Source organism: Cyclospora cayetanensis, unplaced genomic scaffold (assembly GCF_002999335.1).
Source record: "Cyclospora cayetanensis isolate NF1_C8 unplaced genomic scaffold, CcayRef3 CcayRef3_contig_6, whole genome shotgun sequence".
In the NCBI taxonomy this organism is placed as follows: Eukaryota; Apicomplexa; class Conoidasida; order Eucoccidiorida; family Eimeriidae; genus Cyclospora; species Cyclospora cayetanensis.
The window spans coordinates 122222-139885 of record NW_020312590.1 but is presented as its reverse complement, the minus strand read 5'-3'; the positions used below and the strand labels follow the sequence as shown (position 1 = coordinate 139885).

At 51.9% G+C, this 17664-nt stretch overlaps 2 protein-coding genes across 2 annotated transcripts; one reads left to right on the top strand and one right to left on the bottom strand.

Annotated features, from left to right (window-relative positions):
• The first annotated feature begins 479 nt into the window (after nucleotides 1-479).
• LOC34619057 lies at nucleotides 480-10948 on the top strand. The gene is made up of 18 exons (XM_026335104.1): nucleotides 480-600; nucleotides 921-1263; nucleotides 1372-1598; nucleotides 1752-1826; nucleotides 2051-2394; nucleotides 2789-3046; nucleotides 3631-3752; nucleotides 4549-4921; nucleotides 5108-5352; nucleotides 5579-5719; nucleotides 6104-6242; nucleotides 6477-6615; nucleotides 7122-7270; nucleotides 7420-7590; nucleotides 7699-7818; nucleotides 8008-8223; nucleotides 8652-8733; nucleotides 10839-10948. Exons 1-18 carry the CDS (start codon nucleotides 480-482, stop codon nucleotides 10946-10948), a joined length of 3375 nt encoding a protein of 1124 aa, XP_026190889.1.
• Nucleotides 10949-12042: 1094 nt separating this feature from the next.
• On the bottom strand, nucleotides 12043-13398 carry LOC34619058 (peroxiredoxin-6). The gene is made up of 4 exons (XM_026335156.1): nucleotides 13289-13398; nucleotides 13033-13159; nucleotides 12422-12679; nucleotides 12043-12219 (listed from the first exon to the last, which is right to left on the bottom strand). The coding sequence occupies exons 1-4, from the start codon at nucleotides 13396-13398 to the stop codon at nucleotides 12043-12045; spliced, it is 672 nt and encodes a 223-aa protein (XP_026190941.1).
• Between the last annotated feature and the right edge of the window lie 4266 nt (nucleotides 13399-17664).

The window sequence follows — 17664 nt, the reverse complement described above, 5'->3', positions numbered from 1 at the left end:
CAATGTTTTGTACTTGGCAGTGCCAGTTTCGGCGTCATCAGAGACATCAGCACTCGTTAATGCGCAGATACGTATGTCGCACGCACATCTTGAGGGAGAGCACTCTTGCTAGTAATATATATATTTAAATATATTATATGTGTAGCCCTTGACAGAATGCCGAAGCCTTTCTTTAGCAGAAAGCCTTTGTTGCCTCCTCCCGATCGCCGCTAAGCAGCAAGATTCCCAGCTCCTAAACGGAAGCAGAACGTCATGCGTGGCGATCTGAGGCTGACGTCTGTGTCTGTATCTTTCTGTGTCTCTGTGTGCTGTGTCTCTGTGTGCTGTGTCTCTGTGTGCTGTGCTGTTGACTGGGTTGAAGGAGTGGGAGGTGGGGTGTTCACGTGAGGGAGAGAGGGAGAGAAAGGTAGACCAAGGAAGCACCGACAGACGGACAGGCAACACAAGGGAGGGGTCGGAAGGCTGCTTTGTTTCTAGACATGGAGACACGCGATTCGAATGGCGTAGCCTACGCGAAAAAAGCTGCAAAGAAGTACAGACACGGGTTGGAAGGCGACTCAGAGGGGAGAAGGGTGGAGGGAAGGACTAGGGGGTCGGAAGGCTGCTCTGTTTCTTGACATGGAGACACGCGATTCGAATGGCGTAGCCTACGCGAAAAAAGCTGCAAAGAAGTACAGACACGGGTTGGAAGGCGACTCAGAGGGGAGAAGGGTGGAGGGAGGGAGGGGGTCGGAAGGCTGCAACAGTGGTAACACACACACAGCAGCAGCAAGAACACCACCCTACCGGCAGCGCCGATACAACAAGATGGCGCATGGCTGCATGCGCAGCGCGGCCAAGCTTGTGCCTTCAGCTCGTTCAAGTTGTGTCTGGCATTAAAAAAACATTTTAATTCGTTTTTCTTCCTTGAAACTTGAAAGGGCACGCTGCCGGATCGTGTGCGCCGTGTGGGGATCTTCGCGTTGCTGCGCAAGCAGCGACTCAGGCGCCTCTTAGGGCAAGCAGCATGGCAGCGGGAGACCTTTTGCTCTCCCTTTCCTCGCTTTTTGCGCGGTGTTATGCCTCTGTTTGGATAATTCAAGTCATTCCCTTTGACTTGGGGGAGCGATTCGGAACGTTTCTGCGGCAGCGGGCAGCGTTGATGTCTGTGATTCGGCCCGCTGGCGAAGCAGCAGTGGAAAAGCTCAGCAAGTTCCCGCAGTTCGCAGCCGTTGGTCGGTTTATTTTGCAGCAGCACCAGGCGCTTAATGACTACGTGGATGACGCGCTGCTGGATTGAGCTAGGGGAGAAGACGACGACGCAGACACGCTGCATATCTTCGGATCGCGCTTTTCGCAGATGGAGGCAAGGCGGGCGAATTGGCGGCTGCTGCTGCTGCTGATGCTGCTGGGCATGGGAGAGGCCGCTGCTGCGAAGGGAAAAACCGACGAGCAGCGTCCCCAGTCACCCGCGAAGCCTTCGCAGGAGGAGGCGGAGCAGCAGCGGCAGCAGCGCAAATCGAAGAACGTGCAAGCCCTCCAGGCAGCTGCCAGCATTCCTCAGAAGCAGAAGCCAGGCAGGCCGTTGCAGATCGTCATGCCCAACGAGCTGCACACAGGTGTGTGCGCCGGAAGCAGGAAGTTTCCCTCATGGCTGCACGAAGTAGATCGGTTCAGAGGCAGTAGGAGGACCACGGCGCTTCGTGGTTGGTGTGCTGCACGCTTTTTCTTCGTTTTTTCCCTATTTCTCGGTTTCGCTTTCGCGTTCGCAGGCTTCCTGATCAACGAGGAAGCCCTCGCAGAGCTGGAAGCGATCAGTGGACCGCTCGCAGTGGTAGCAGCCATGGGTGCGTGCACACTTGACCAATGCAACTGATGAGCTGCCGAGAGCATGCATGCAGCCTCCCCGGCAGCTTTCGCTCTGAGATTTCACATACTGTGTGTGCGTTGCTCGGAGGGAGCTGGAGTGCTCTGCGAGAGCGCTGCGTCTGCCACTGCGCATGCCATGCCAAGAAACTCCCTGCAGGGGGCAGAGCGTGCGAGGAAGCGGCGCTTGCGTGGATGCTTGCAGGACCGATTCACTCCGGCAAAAGCTTCTTCTTGAACAGCCTCTTAGGTCGAGAAGGGTTGGGGTCTTCCGGATTCCCAGTAGGCTTTACTGTTGCTCCTGGTTCGCGAGGATTGTCGCTGTATTCGAAGCCTTTGCTCGTTGACAGAGCAACGGGTGCCTTGCTCTCTGAAGCCACTGCCTCGGGGAAGGCTGCAGAGGCGGACGCAGTGCGAGTGCTGATGTTAGACAGCGAAGGCTTTGGAGGGCCGAATGTCACGCGAAGCTACGACCAGCTGCTCTACGCAATCGGCTCGCTTCTCGCCTCTCACGTCATCTTCGTCTCCATGAAGATGATTGACGCACAGGTCAGCCAATCGCCTCCTCCCCCAAACAGACACGAAAAAATACATACAAATACAAGTAAATATAACCATATATGTGCATAAATTCTATATACACGAAAATGTATATTTATGTGTATGTATGCACATATGTATATGTATGTATATATGTATGTGTGTACATATGTATGTATATACATGTGTATACACATACACACATACATGCAAAAATAGACAGACATACAGTTACGGAAATCCATTCGCACGCATACATATAAATTCACGATCCGAATATACAAGTACACCGACCATGAGTAGGTTGGTGCACGAAGAGAGCGTTCCTGCATTTCTCTGAAGCGTAACAGGATGCACACGACGCCTTCTTCGACGGCTATTCGCTTTTCTGCAATTGCCACAGGGTTTGCAGCTCCTCGAAGATCTGGCTAGAGACGCAAATCTTTTTTCCTTGCGAGCACATGCACGCTCTGTTCTCGAGGCTCCAGGGCAGCAGCAGAAGGGGCAAGAAGAGCAGCAACAGCAACAGCAACTGCAGCAACAGCAACCGCAGCAACAGCAACTGCAGCAACAGCAGCAGCAGGCAGCAGACACATCTTCCGCGCTCCTGTCTCTTCTAAGCCCTTGCTGTCTCTCCTGGGTAGTTCAAGACTTCGTGCAGGTAAGTGGCGAGTGCAGCTTGTCACCGACTCGTCCATGCTTGGCGCCTTCTTCTCCGTTCGTACGGCGCTTAGTGGCAGCGCTTTGTGCGTCTTAATCGGCAACTGGGCAGGCAGACGCACACGCGAGATCACTGCTAGCCGCCTCTGTTTTGCATGCCCCTTGCACGCCAGCTCGCAGCAGTGTAGGCTTGCCAGTCTTCTAGCGGGCTGGCAAGCAAGGGCTAAATTTCTTTCGTGCGCCTTCAATGCATGCATGCATGTATGCATGCATGCATGTATGTAAGCATGCATGTATGTATGTATGTCTGCATATCTGCCTGTGGGTCGTGCTTACGTACTATGTACATATATGCAGATATGCATGCAGATATGCATGTGAGTCGTGCTTACGTACTATGTAAATATATGCAGATATGCTTGCAGATATGCATGTGAGTCGTGCTTACGTATTATGTACATATATGCAGATATGCATGTGAGTCGTGCTTACGTATTATGTACATATATGCAGATATGCATGTGAGTCGTGCTTACGTATTATGTAAATATATGCAGATATGCATATGGGTCGTGTCGTGCGTAGGATCTGGAAGGTTTGACCGCGCAACAGTGGTTTGAAGGGTTGCTGCAAACCAACCGATGGCATACGCCTCCTAAGGCGATCGAGGCTGGCGAGGCACAGTCTCATAACAAGCACTCGCTCCGGTAAGACGCTTCCTGTCTTTTGGCATGTGGCTTGCGCCATGTGGGCTTTGTTTTCAGTTGCAGTTGTTTTCAGCGACATCTGCTGAAGGCGTGGCGGACAGTTCGGGAGGTTGTGTGTATGTGCATGTATGTGTGTATGTATGTGTATGTATATGTGTGTGTGTGTATGTGTTTATGTGTGTGTATTTACATGTGCATGTATGTATATGTGTTTATGTATGTATGTACGTACATGTGTGTATGTGTATGCATGTGTTTATGTATGTGTATTCATATGTGCATGTATGTATGTATATGTGTGTATGTATATGTATGTGTATTCATATGTATGTATGTATATGTGCTTATGTGTGTATGTATGTATATGTGTGTATGTATGTATGTACATGTGTGTATGTATATGTATGTGTATTCATATGTATGTATGTATATGTGCTTATGTGTGTATGTATGTGTATGTATATGTGTGTGTGTGTATGTGTTTATGTGTGTGTATTTACATGTGCATGTATGTATATGTGTTTATGTGTGTGTATTTACATGTGCATGTATGCATATGTGTGTATGTATGTGTATTCATATGTATGTATGTATATGTGCTTATGTGTGTATGTATGTGTATGTATATGTGTGTATGTATGTATGTACATGTGTGTATGTATATGTATGTGTATTCATATGTATGTATGTATATGTGCTTATGTGTGTATGTATGTATATGTGTGTATGTATGTATGTATATGTGCTTATGTGTGTATGTATGTGTATTCATATGTATGTATGTATATGTGCACAGGACGTTGTATCCTTCGGTGGAGTGCTTTGCTTTGAAGGCACCTACGTCTTCAGGGCACCTGCTGCAGCGTCTGGATCGGCTGATGCCAGAAGACGAAGATCCAGATTACAGAACTGCCTTTGACGCTGTCAGGCGTAGGATACTGGCAGTTGCTGCCGCAAATCCGAAGCTGAAACTCGCAGCAGGAGAGGCTTTGCTCGCCTTCCAGCCTGACCAACAGCAGCAACACCAGCAGCTGCAAGACACGCAGCAGCCGCAGCAGTATTTGTCAGGAAGGGATCTTGCAGAGCTTGTGCGTTTCCTCGTGGCTGCGGCGAATGCCAACATGTTTGAAGACGTTCAAGTCTTCATGAATCACTTCTCCACTGTCCGCGTAAGGCAGCTTGGCTTGGGAGGAAGCAAAAAGGGCGTATGCGCGAGAGCGAGGCAGGATGGGGCAGGGAGAGGCGGGAAAAGTCGAGAAAAAAGAGGAGAAACTGAGGCAGACATCTAGTCAGCGGGGGAGACGAGCTTTTTGTGTGTGCAGCAGCAGCGCTTTTCCATGTGAGACTCTCTGCAGAGTGCAATGGCGAAGAACGATTTGCTGCTGCTATTCTCGCGAGATTTGCATCACCTTACCGACCGCGTGCTCCCTTTGCTGCCTGAAGAAGTCGCCGCAGCAGCTGCTGTGCTGCGCAGCAAGACGCTGGCTTTGTGGCAGCAACAGACTGCAGCGGAAGCGTTCGCGAACCGCCTCGAGACCAACAAACAGGAGGAGCAGCTAATTAAAAAGATGGATGAAACTGTGGAGAAAGCCTTGCAGACGTGAGAACGCTGTGCACCGGCGACAAGCCTGGGATCTGGGGAGAACAGGCAGATAGAGGGCTATATATATGTATATATAAATATAGCCCTCTATCTGCCCCTTTTGATGGACTATGCGTTATTGAACTGCCGAATACCGTCTTTCGTGTCTACATGGCGAGAGAGGAAACACGTCTTAACTGCATCCCCCTGGTGCGTGTGTGTCTTTCTGCGCTTCTGCGTACAGGGCAAGCAAGTTGGTTGCAGCCTTCTGTCAGTCGGTGTGTGAAGCTCAGCTGTCTGTACAGCGCGAAGCCGCGGAGCTGCAGATGCGGAGACTGCCGATGCCTCCAAAGGAATTAGCCGACTTCTCAAGCTACCAGCAGCAGTCCGTCCTTCTCTCGCCACACGCAACAAACGGGGGAGGGAGGGAAGGAGGGAGGGAGGGGAAATGGGGGAGCAAGAGAAGGTAGAACTTGGCAAGGGGGTGGTGCACGTTGTTTTTTTGCGATATCTGATGTTCAACGCTGTGCCCCCTAGAAGAAGCCGCTGCATGCTGCATGCCCACATCTGTACAACGAATCGCATGCGAAACGTCTGAGAAACCGAAAAAGGCAGCCATGCTCCCCCTTTCAGCAGCTATTACAGCTGCTGGGTGGACTCTATGGAGAATGCATGCAACAGCTGCAGGCAGCTGCAACGCGTGCAGGCAGCTGCAACAGCTGCCTTTCTTCTCCTCATACCTTTCCGACGTGCTTTGTCGTGCATGCAGGCAGAGCAAATCTGCATTGCTGCAGCGTCTCCGTCCTGGCGGACGAGATTACTCCGCATTGCCCTCTTGCACTGAGCAGCTCAATCAACACTTTGAATCGGTGCAAGCGCTTTACTTGGAGCTGCACTCAGCAAACATTGTACGCAGACGCAGGATTCTCTTCCCCACATGCACACTGCACATGCTGAACGCCGAGGGATTTGGTGCCCCTAGAGCCTGTGTATTTCCATGTATGTATGCGTGTAAATATGTGTTACTATACATGCGTATCTGTGTTTGTATCTGTCTTCTGTCTTTCTACATGTACAATCGTGTATCTGCATACATATACATATATGGACACGTACGGTATGTCTGTGTGTGTGTGGTTTAGAGGAGCATCACGGATCAAATGCAGCGTGCAGCCGATAGGGCAGCGGAGTTTGTGCGGCAGCAGCTGCAACAGCAGCCGTTGGACTTTATTCGGCCTCTTCAGGAGTTCAAGGGATTGCTGCTTGACTGGCAACAAGCAGGTGGGTGTCTCTGCCGCAGGCTTTGAGTTGTCGCATCAGCATTGCATTTTTTTACGGCGCCTTGTGCTCGAGATTTATGTGTAGACGTCTCCCCGAGCGAAAGCGGTGGTTCTTAGGGTTTCTGCATGTGCTGCGTGCACACATGGTGAGGGGGGGAGGGTGCGTCTGTCTCTGTCTGACTGTCTGTGTGTCTGTGCGTCTGTCTCTGTCTGACTGTCTGTGCGTCTGTCTCTGTCTGACTGTCTATGTGTCTGTGCGTCTGTCTCTGTCTGACTGTCTATGTGTCTGTGCGTCTGTCTCTGTCTGACTGTCTGTGTGTCTGTGCGTCTGTCGCTGTCTGACTGTCTGACTGTCTGTGCGTCTGTCTCTGTCTGACTGTCTGTGCGTCTGTGCGTCTGTCTCTGTCTGACTGTTTGACTGTCTTCTGTCTGTCGGAAAAGCCTTGGAGGAAGGAAATGTATTGGGCTTCGTGCGGTGTGTGTTGGCGGGCGATTTGTGGCGATCAGCGTGGACCTTATTTGAGTCGGATGTTGCCTCTCTGCGAGACGTTGCTGACTTGCACTCCGATGTATCAGCGGATCTGGCGAGGAGACTTGGACAGGTGGAGGCGCAAGGCCTTAAGACTTGGAGCGCGAAGTGCATGGAAGCCTCAAAAGTAAGTTTGCCTCTTCTGGATGTCTGTGAAGTGCAGCGGGTGTCTGCTGGAAGCGTGTGGCAGGTTCCCTCTGCGTGGCTGATTTTTCTCTGGCAGCGGTGTGTGCCTCCTCCTAGAGCGTGCACTTCGTGCTTTTTTCTGCGGTTCAGGAAGTCCTCTCTCGGTGGGAGCTGCTATTTCATCCAGAAGTGATGTCGGAGTTTAGCGCCCCGCTCCCCATCGAGGAGGATGCTCTAGAAATGCACATCCAGCAAGTCAAGGCCAGAGCGAGGCAAGAACTTGCGCGGCTGTACTGCGCTTCTTCGGAGCCGTGGAAGGAAGTAAGTGCTGTGGGCATTGACCAATATGCTGGAGAGAGAGAGCGCGCGATAGAAGTGAAAAAACGAGAAAGAGACAGAGAAAGAACATGCGGCTAACTTGCGGTGCAGGTGTCGGCCGAGCTGGAGCACCGTCTGCACGAGATGGGGTCTTCTTTGGAAGAGGCGAACTTGGAGGCGATAAAAACGAACTGTAGCAAACCTTTGGATCGGCTGAAGGAGGAACTAGCGGTGCGCGTGGAAAGAAAGGGGGGAAAGTTATGCGATGCCACGTGAGAGGGGTGTCTAGCCGCATGGGGATGCGCTGCTAGATAGGCAGCAGCGTATGAGGCCGCCTTTGTGCCTCAGCCCTCTCTTTTTGCCACGAGTCGTGCAGGGGGATGACGGCTGCGTGTTTGCTGCTGGGAATTGTTTTTGCAGGACGAGGCTGGCAAGTATTACTTCTGGCATTCATTTGCTCTCCTGGCGCGTCAGCGAGCAGAAGATCTCCTTCTTTCTGAATCGGCAGCCATCAAGACAAACGTTCGCCTTTCGCCTTCGCTGGTCTCTCGGGTGTCTGTCCACTGGATTCAGACAGAGCTCAGGGCTGCATACGAGCCGCAACTTCACCGAAATTTCATGAACCTTCTGTCTACGGTACGGTGGACTGGAAACAATGAACAGAAACGCAACCGATCCCGCCAATTTCTGCAACGAGCGCTCTCGTAAAGGAAAAGAGGCGACTACCAGCTGCTTAGGGGGTGGGGGTGGCACCACTCCACTCCCCCCGTTTAATATGCTGCAGAGAAAATCTCGTTCGCCTTCGGGGTTGCGTAGAGAGGCAAATGTTCCTTGTTCGGGGAAGCAGGAATATTTGTGTGCATGTACGGTATGTGCTTGTGTGTTTATATGTGTGTGTATGTGCATGTGCTTGTGTGTTTACACGTGTGCATATGCGTATATATATGTGTATATGTGTATGGGCGTGTTTTCTGCGAGTTCTTTCAAAGGCAGGGGGTCTTTTGGAGGCGGCGGGGTATACATGACCCCTGCCTGCTGTCGACGTGTGCCGTGTGTATATCTAGGTGATAGGCGTGCTCATGGTTCTCTTGGGTATCTGTTTGGCGCTGTCCTTCTCCTCCCTGTTCTTCGGGGTGTCTGTCTGCGGCTTGATTCTCGCTGTGGGGCTGCAAACGGTTGTCTCCGTTCTGCGAGCCGGCTTCGAGCACCTGGTAAGTGCAGTGCGCAGCATACTTACGTAGGCACCTCTTGAGGAGGCGTTGTCGAAGACGCCTTCTCGAGCTTTGGCTCGCGTCTCTTGCATTCCTGCCGCTTTCCTTTCATCGGTGTCTCCCTCAGGTCCTAGGATTGCTCGGCTATCTCTACGCTCGCTTAGGACTCGAGGTATCCTTTACGGTGGTCGTTGTGTGCATATCTGCAATGTCACTCTTCCTCTACTCAAAGTACTACCTCTCTCTGACAAAGCCCACAGCGGGTGCGCAGGCGTCCACGCTTCCCAACCCTATGCTGAATCGCAGCTTGAATCCCAGCCTACATCCCCACGTGAATCTCTCTTCCGCCTTCTCATCTCCTACCGAAGCTCCCTGGGGCACGTGCAGGCCTAGGCCTTCGCTGTATCCTAGGAGCTCTACCTTTAAAGATGAGCCGTAGCTCGCCCACTAGCTCTCGCACGCGCCACCTGTCTGCATCGCTGGTCACTCCTTAGAGGAAAGTCTGCGAGCGAGCAGTTGATCTAGATAATTAAAGAAACCTTGGCAAAGGCCGCAGTTTTTGGCCAGCCCTAAGGCGATTTGCGCATAGCAGCATATCCCCCTAGCGAGCCGTCAGCAGCTGCTTGGGACCTGCCGCATGCAGAGGCAGCAGCTGGACCCCCCGCGGCTGCGCTAGCTGGCTAACAAGGGGTTCCCGCGGCACTCCATGCCGTCCGTCTCCTTTCCTTATGCACGCTATACCCCGCCGTTTGGCACTGCCGTCGTTGCCGTTTGGGGGGGGAAGGGGGGCCGAAGGCTCCCCCGTGTAGGCGTCTTCCCCTCCCAAGTCTTTTTGTGCATGTCGAATCCTCGAAGCAAGCCCTGCACTAAGGGCCCCCACGCACGAGGTGCCACACACTGCCGCGGAAGCCTCCTCCTGCACGAAAAAGCCTTAAAAGGGAGTCTCTCCGGGAGGAGGAAGCGGCTCGTTGCGTCCTGCTCTCTGGGCAGCAGTAGTGGCGGTTAGCGCGAAGACTCGGGTGTGCGGGCGCGCTCCAATTTATATGCACCTCTTGCTCTTCCTGCGTTTCTGCGCTTTGTTGAGATAGACTCCCCAAAACATCCCGCATTGTCTCTTGCCGAGGCCCTGTTTGTTGATGATCTTGAACAGTTCCTGTTTCCTCTTCCGTGCAGTCGGGGTGCACGAAATCCAGTCGCTGTCGTTCTGCATGGAGCTCCCCGTCCAGGGGAGGGGCGGGGGACTGTCTGCTACAGCTGAGAAGGGGAGTCTCCATGGGTGCGTGGGGTGCACTGAAGGGGGGGAGGCGCTTGCGTCTTGGGGGGCCGGGCCGGCTAAAGCGAATCGGCAACCCGTCAGAGGCAGCAGCAAAGGGTTTAGCGGCGCTGAAGGGGGGGCGCATGCAGCAGCCAGCGAACATAGGCGACGCACGCTCTTCTGCATCTCCCTTGAGTGCAGACAAACACACACGCTCAGGAAGGAAGCAGACGGATCCGGGGAGTCGCCGCGGTCCTGGTGATGCGCTGGGGTGCAGATGAGAGGAGGGGGGGAGGCGCAGGCTGGAGACTAGAGGAGTAGCCGATTACAATCGTCACTGATATTACACTGATGGAGCGCTTCCTCTGATGCTGCGCTTGTTGCCGTCCCCCTTGCTGCTCCTGCTGCAACGGAGTGAATCCCACCAAAACACGACAGGCACGCTGCACGCTGCGCCATGCACGCTGCCAGGGGAAGGGTCAAACTCTCAAGATATCCACACCACCATTGCACGCACTTTCCTGTGCGACTGGAGGTGCACCTGCATTTCAAAAGCAAGCCCAAACGTGTTTCTGTATTTCAGATTTGGCGACTCCTGGCAAGCACATACGGGAGGGCCCCTAGTGGGGTCCCTTCCGGGTACCCCTTTGGGGGGCCCCATGAGGGGGGCCCTCCTCCTTATGGGCGTGTAGAGCCCATCCACATAAAGGGGCTCTCCTAAGTGCCTCAACATGGGCTATTAAAAATCACATCGATCCGGCTAAGGCTTCCTACGGCGCATGCAGATGCCCACTTGGAAGCGAAAAGTGTCTCCCCCGTTTTGGAAGCTGCGCCTCCAAAGCCACCTCATAACAAGCTTAGCGCTCCAAGTCGAAGATTTGAGCATGAGAAATAAGGGTGCCTCGACTAGGGTGACGGAGAGAGCGCGCAAGCTGTGTTCTCCATCGCTCGGGCTAGCTACTCAAAGAGAAGGTTCACTAATTGGCCGTTAAGTTGAAAGCAAGCACACAATCAGGCCTTCTCTAAGTACCTTGGAATTCGATTAAAGTCTAAGAGCAGCTTGCTGAACGGGGCAAACGAAACGCGGCACACCCCCTTCCATCCCACTGCCGCGAAGTACACTATAACGCAGGTGTGTTGAGAGCACCAGCGTGCGCGGGTGTATAGAGCAGCTGCGCTAGAACCAAAAGGCACTACAAGAGAAGGAAACGTAACGCCCTAAGCGCAAGGTGCAATTTTAGCACGCGAGTTTTTTTTAGCCATTTTTATGCAAGCAAGCTGAGATCTGTCGGCATCCGACACAGCACCAGCGACTCGTACAACAGGTGCCCTTGCAGCAACACCCCTCAAGAGCAAGGTCCCCTCCTCACACAGGTTGCTTTTTTGAGTGAATGAGGCTATTGCGCATCTTATTGCCCCAGGCGTCGCCTCCCCCTCTTAGCTTGCGTGCGTGCACATGGGGGCTTCGCAAAAGGCTTCCTTCATAACCTCCTCTGACCGCAAATGACGAGGCTCGCCCGAACCCCGCTACACTCGACCACGCGTTGCTACTGTGTACGCCGAGTGTGCTGAATCCCTCAAAGACAGAAACCACCCCTTCACATCAATCCATAGCCACAAACAATACGACCTTTGCTGCAAGTCGGACGCACTCCGCCTAACCCTGCACCCCAGCTACACCTTGCGGATCGCAAGCTATCCGCATCTTCAGTAAGCCCTAAATACACGCAGCCCACGACGGCTTTCGCAGGAGAATAGAAAGACCAACTTTTGTGCTACCGGTGCCAACAGACGCAGGGGAAATACACCCCAGACTGGGGTTTTCCGGGCACTCGCAAGAACACCCATATACGGGGCCCTGAGCGCCTTCCCTTTATAAGCTGCTCCCTGCGCGTTTTGCATTAAATATGCGCAAGACGCAGCACGTCGGGGAGGCCCACGGTCTGTCATTTGCTCGCCGGCGAAGAGTTTGCGTGAGTTGCCGCCCTTTTAATTCCTAGGGTCGGGAGTATACCTGATGTACGTCTTTCCAGAGGGAAGTTCTTTGGTACGCACTCCTTTGGGAAGCCTCTTTTTCACCTCTTCCTCAGACAGCTGCGGAGGAACGCAGCATGGCTCGCCGGCCGTCCACTCCACGGGAGTGGCTACTGGATATTCCTCGGTCAGCTGCAACGGCAAGCACACGCACATGTATACGTGCAGAGAGACGTGCGCATATACGTAGCACAAGAGGGTGCGCAAATACCAGTTCCACGAACCAAGGTGAAATCGGCCTCGCTCTAAGCCAGCACGTGGAGCTGGTGTGCGACAAGAAACACATGCTTGTTGGGTCGCACTCTCCAGGCGGATCAGCAAGCCCCGCGGCTACCTGAAGGGAATCAAGCGCTCTGAGAATTTCCTTGAAGCTTCTCCCAGTCGTTGCTGGGTACAGAATGGAAGCCGCCACTTTCTTTTGAGGGCTTATAAAGAAGACACAGCGACACGTGAGCGGCATTCCAGCCTTGTCCTTCTCTCGTGGATCCATTATGCCGAGGGAAGTAGCAAGTTTTCGCTTGGGGTCGCAAATCATAGGAAACGGCAAGTCTCCATGAAAACCGGAAAAAGCCGCAATATCTTTGGCCCACTCCTGCAGCAGGATAGACACCGGCATGGGTCGCACCAAGAAAGGAGGGGTGTCAATCATAGAGCAGTCTTTACTCATGCGCTAAAGCAGAACTCAGCTGGCGCCCTACAAACTACCACGAGGCCGCACACACAACTTTCTGGACTAGCATGCTTAGTTTCCACGCGAAAATCGAAGCTCAGCACAGTGAACAGCTCGTAAGCAGCTTTCTACGCCCCGAGGTGACCTCCTCGAATACCCAAGAGGCTCCGGCTTCCGGATGCAGGAAAGCCGGGTCGACAGACAGGGCAACCCCCTAGGCATTTCGTTCATACGCCAGACGTAAAGACCCTTTTCTCTTTGCGACCGCATCTGACTTTGTGACTTTCTGCGTCATTGCAGGAAAAACCAATGAGCTTGCAGCTCTTGTCCTTGAAGGTTTGGCACAGCTTCACAGCTTCTCCCAACTCAGTGGTGCAGACTGGCGTAAAGTCGTTTGGGTGGCTGCGTACGCACACCGAGCAAAATTGGCTTTGCAGCCGTGCAGGCAGACGTTCGAGCCAGACGGGGCTGAATATCCTGTGGATGCAGTAGCCAGATTCAGTTTAGGAATCAGGAGGCGGAGCCTTTCACCTGAACAGAATACCCCAGTTGTTGCCTAAGTAGTCGTAGAGGTTGAAGTTTTCGGCACCAAAGGCCTCGGCGTCGAAGTTGGGAAACGTATCTCCAAGATAAAGAGGCATTTTCAAAGGCTTGAGACGAGCGCTTTGCATAAAGATTCGGAGATAACCGACCTACAACTTCTGGAATATAAAGCTTCCCAGCCACATAGCAAACGGCACATCGATTCCCCAAAAGCACGAGAAAGGCAAAAGGCGTTTATAAGCCGACGAGCACGCTCGGACACACGTGCATGGAAAGAGGCGCGATGCTGCGCGTTTCGCTTCGCGCTGTCGATTAAGCGGACCCCCTTCTCCGCTGTATTTTGTGTATTTCTATCTAATATCAAGACATATTTTTAGCTGAAGGAGATAGCGCCGTGGCGCTGCAGAGAAAAGGCTATTTCAGTCGTCGAGTTTCCTGAATACTGCCAAGAACTTGAAACCACTAACTGCTGCCAGGTACGAGCAATGATCACGCTATATTTACTCGCAGAAACTTTCCAAATTTACTTACAATCGATATAAATAAGCTAAAGTAAGAGAAACTCAAGCTCGAAAGGAACAAGTGCAAGTAGAAAGAACTGAAGGCTAAGGCCTTCCTTTCTAGAGCACGACACATCGTGCTCTCGTAAAATGATCATAGCAAGCTGGCTTCGCAGTTTGTGGTGTGTTTCTTCTGGTTCTAGATCATTTTGGCTGGTAGCACTTGTTCTGGTGTATAGGTGGCAGTCATATGTTGGCATCCGCCGCAAAGCAAGTGAACCCAATAGGGATTATTACTAGTACGCTACCTTCCGGTGGTCCTTCTTTTCGGTGATCTCCTATTGCGAAGTTAGACCCTACTGATTGTGGCTTCAAGAATATCCGTCCGCATCTTCTTGAAAGCCGGATATATCGCGGTAATGTAGCAAACCCGTGAGTTCCTGTTGGCAGTTTCCCTCCACGGGTGCTTCTTTGGGTGTAGAGTTTTCAGCATCTGTCCCCTCAACTAAACCTATTGGCATAGCCATATCCAGTCTAATCCCTTTTTACAGGTGTGTAGAGTCATTTTCACTGTACCTCCCTTTGTTCGCTGCCTAGCCATACCATGTTCTGTGTCGGCAATGTCTGCAAGGCCCTGCCTCTCATATGGCAGGGATTCAGGCAAACCAGGCAAGCTCCTGGCACCAAAATTTTGACATTCGGCTTCATGCCATTCTGGCTCTCATGAGACTTATTCAAATAACCGCGCTGGCGTAATGGAATGCCGCAACACTGATCTGCCTACTTTCCAACGCCTTGCATTTCTTTTAACTGGCCGCTCATGAATTCGCCACACTTGCTCGTGTAAATACTCCTCAAATTCAATAAAAATCTGACCCTTGAAGTTATAAATTTTCTTCTGGTCACTTAAAACGACGTTTGGGACCCGTTCAAGTGTATTTATAAGCGTGCTGGGCTTATACGACGGTCCCCCGACAGCTGAATCGAATTGAACAACTTGGATCTTGAATTCTCTGCCTCCATTTTGCCTGTGTATATCTGTGAAGTTAGACAGCATAGGTTCTGTTTTCCAATTTACCTTGTACCAGCCGAGCGGCAAAGCTCTCATAATTGCACGCCCCTCAGTTGTGATCCCTGGAGGATATTAAACGCCTTGAGTCTTGAGTGTTGGGCCTGCAGTGGAGAGGACAACCTTGTGAAGCATCATTGCGGCCAATGCAAAGCAAGCAGTCAACGGGTCCATATACAGACTAAAGCTCATGCTTTAAAGGATATATTTTAGAGGAACTTGAGTAAAGGAAACTGAGGACTTGTCGGAATTCTTAACAGATCGCTAAAAAGCAGTTCCGTGCGACGGCGACCAATTGGATTTTTCTGTGATACCTGAACCGTTTAGCGCAAGAGACATCAGGCGTACCCCTATGACGGTAGCCCAGAAGCACAAGTGACCAAAATTTGCCTGCCTTTGATTTTAGCGCCCTGGTAGCCTGTAATGGCCATCACCTTCCTTTAAAAAGGGCAAGGACATAGAAGCAGAGTCTGGATCATGATGGTAAGATTCCCTGTGATCAGCTCACACCGACCAACGACTTGAGTTTCTCAATGCGGTACATAGTGCACCCGCGCTCTCGCAAGAAAGTTAGTTAGCATACACGGTGACAGATAGCGCAACTATAAGTCACCATGAATCAATACAGGAAAGCCTACTTGACCGACCCTTTCCATAGCAACGCACGTATCTTCCAAAGAAGCCGTAACAACGCACAGCAGTACCCAGGAGTCCATTAAACGCAAAACTCGCGTTCTAGGCGCATGTCATTGCGTCACCTATATAGGGCATCAGTAGTTGCCGAAGGGCTCCATTGGCCTCCACTGAGTCTAGTAGCCACCTCTGTCAATAAGACCCAAGGCGCTATTCTAAGATCACTCGCCGAAAAGCATGCACAAACTGTTTTCACCCAACACGCGGCCATTTGCATGCAAAGTCAGTAGAACTTTCGTGCCAGCAACCGAACAACAGTCAGACCTCCTTACCATTGAAAAAACCCTGAAACAACTTGAAAGGCAAGCACAGGTTGATGCCCGCATACTGTACCGCCTGACACTGCTACATACGGTCCTTTCCAGCACTCCATTGGGGCGCGCGTCATGCTCCTTGCCAGCAGCCCTTAATTACATGCCTCTCAAAACAACGCAAGGTAGATATTCTCGATATCCAAAAAGAGAAGGGTGCGTTACCTCCACAATAGGGGAATTATCAGAGTCGAATACCCCTTAAGGTAGAAGTGTGCCTTCCATGAGCCCATACCGCAGCATTCTGTTAGCTCGAGGCGGCCGGCAACATGCGGCCACTCAAGTGTTCTCGGCTCTCATGCATTACATTCTCTGCTACCTAAGCTTTGTAGATTTGGATGACGCACCCCACCCTAATGTCTTCTCACCATCCGTTATACTCTCTCCCGAATTTGTGCGGCTGGCTGCCCTTCGCCAAACAGCTTGCAGACAACTCATCAGACAGCGCCGCTAGGCAACCCAACTTTTACTCTCTACCAGCATGTTTCTTCCCGAAAATCCGCCAAAGCGGAATTACGCATGCAAGCAGATATGCGACAGCCGTAGTTCGAACATCGCTCACCATAGCAAAGTCCAGCTGCGCAACAGCCACTTCTACAGCGAAACGCCCCCACACTTTTGATACGGGGGCACCAAAGCACACAGTGGGGGACCCAGAGTGTTTTGCCCCCTCCTGGCAAAAAGCAGCATTGAAGAAAACACCAGCAAAATACAGAGCTCTCTGCATGCACCTGTGCTGCAGTGTGGCAATATCGAAGGCTCAGCTGAATTAATGTCATTCAAAAGAGCGTACAGCTGTGGGGAAAAGGGGGTCCTGATGCGGCTAAATTTGCCCACAGAAGAATCTAGGGCTCTGATTTAGGCTGTGTGCACGTATGAGGTGGTCACCCGCTAGCTTAGAGTAGGGAAAGGTCCCAACACCGTCCAATCGCCAGTCAGCCTGAAAACTGGCTACCTTGCAGAAGACAGTAAGAAACCAGGACACCACCAGAGACTAAGCAACAAAGGTGAGGCCCCTGACCCCTCCGTAAATGACAATGCAGACAATCTAGGGAAGAGGAGCCGCTGCACGCACAGCCAAGTAAATTCGCAGCTGCATTTTCTCAGCAGCGCATGGAGCAATCAGCACCACGACAATCTTTGCCGCTGCAACATAGCCAGATAGAGGGCCACCAAAAAGCTACCGGAGAAAACGGTATTTGTTCCTGACCGGCATTTACTGAAAGCTTTTTCTTGGGTAACCGCAAGAACACCCAAGGCGCTTGACTAGACAAACTCCTCGAATAGAGCATATAGAGCAACCGAAACGATATCCTGTAAAGCGAAGTGCCCCCCACCCCCTTGATCGTGGGCTGTGCGGTGTTTGCGCTTGTACAAAAGGCTCTTCAGGAGCAACTGTATGCAGCAAGGGTCTCAGCCCTTGGGCCGTTAAAGCAACTGTACGTAGTCTCTCCAACGTAGACGCGGCCCCCAATAGCCCCGATTAAGACTAAGCAGGTATTAAAGCCCGCATATATATTATGAATAAGATGCATGCATGAGAGGCATTAGTGGACGGGCATGCAAAGACATTCGAGGCACGCCATGTCGCTTGCCCCTCCCTATGTTGACTACAGCATCATCTGCGTCCATACACTCAAAGTCCTAACCCACGCACAAAAGTGCTTAAAATGTGTTTTTCCACCAGTTTCAAACAAGGCCGTGCGCCTCGTTGAGTCCAGCGTCCTTCGCAGCTTGCAGTCGCGCAGAAAAGGGACTCGCGCGTTTGGCATTGCTTTTTCGCGTTCCTAA

Bases quoted from the DNA above. Each gene is read 5' to 3' on its own strand.
- LOC34619057 (XM_026335104.1), top strand. From the start codon at position 480: ATGGAGACACGCGATTCGAATGGCGTAGCCTACGCGAAAAAAGCTGCA. The intron at 3,047-3,630 runs GTAAGTGGCGAG...TGTCGTGCGTAG, and splicing joins TAGTTCAAGACTTCGTGCAG to GATCTGGAAGGTTTGACCGC. The intron at 3,753-4,548 runs GTAAGACGCTTC...ATATGTGCACAG, and splicing joins CATAACAAGCACTCGCTCCG to GACGTTGTATCCTTCGGTGG.
- LOC34619058 (XM_026335156.1), bottom strand. From the start codon at position 13,398: ATGCCTCTTTATCTTGGAGATACGTTTCCCAACTTCGACGCCGAGGCC. The intron at 13,160-13,288 runs GTGAAAGGCTCC...GTGCGTACGCAG, and splicing joins AACTGGGGTATTCTGTTCAG to CCACCCAAACGACTTTACGC. The intron at 12,220-12,421 runs GTAGCCGCGGGG...TTGCCGTTGCAG, and splicing joins GAGCGCTTGATTCCCTTCAG to CTGACCGAGGAATATCCAGT.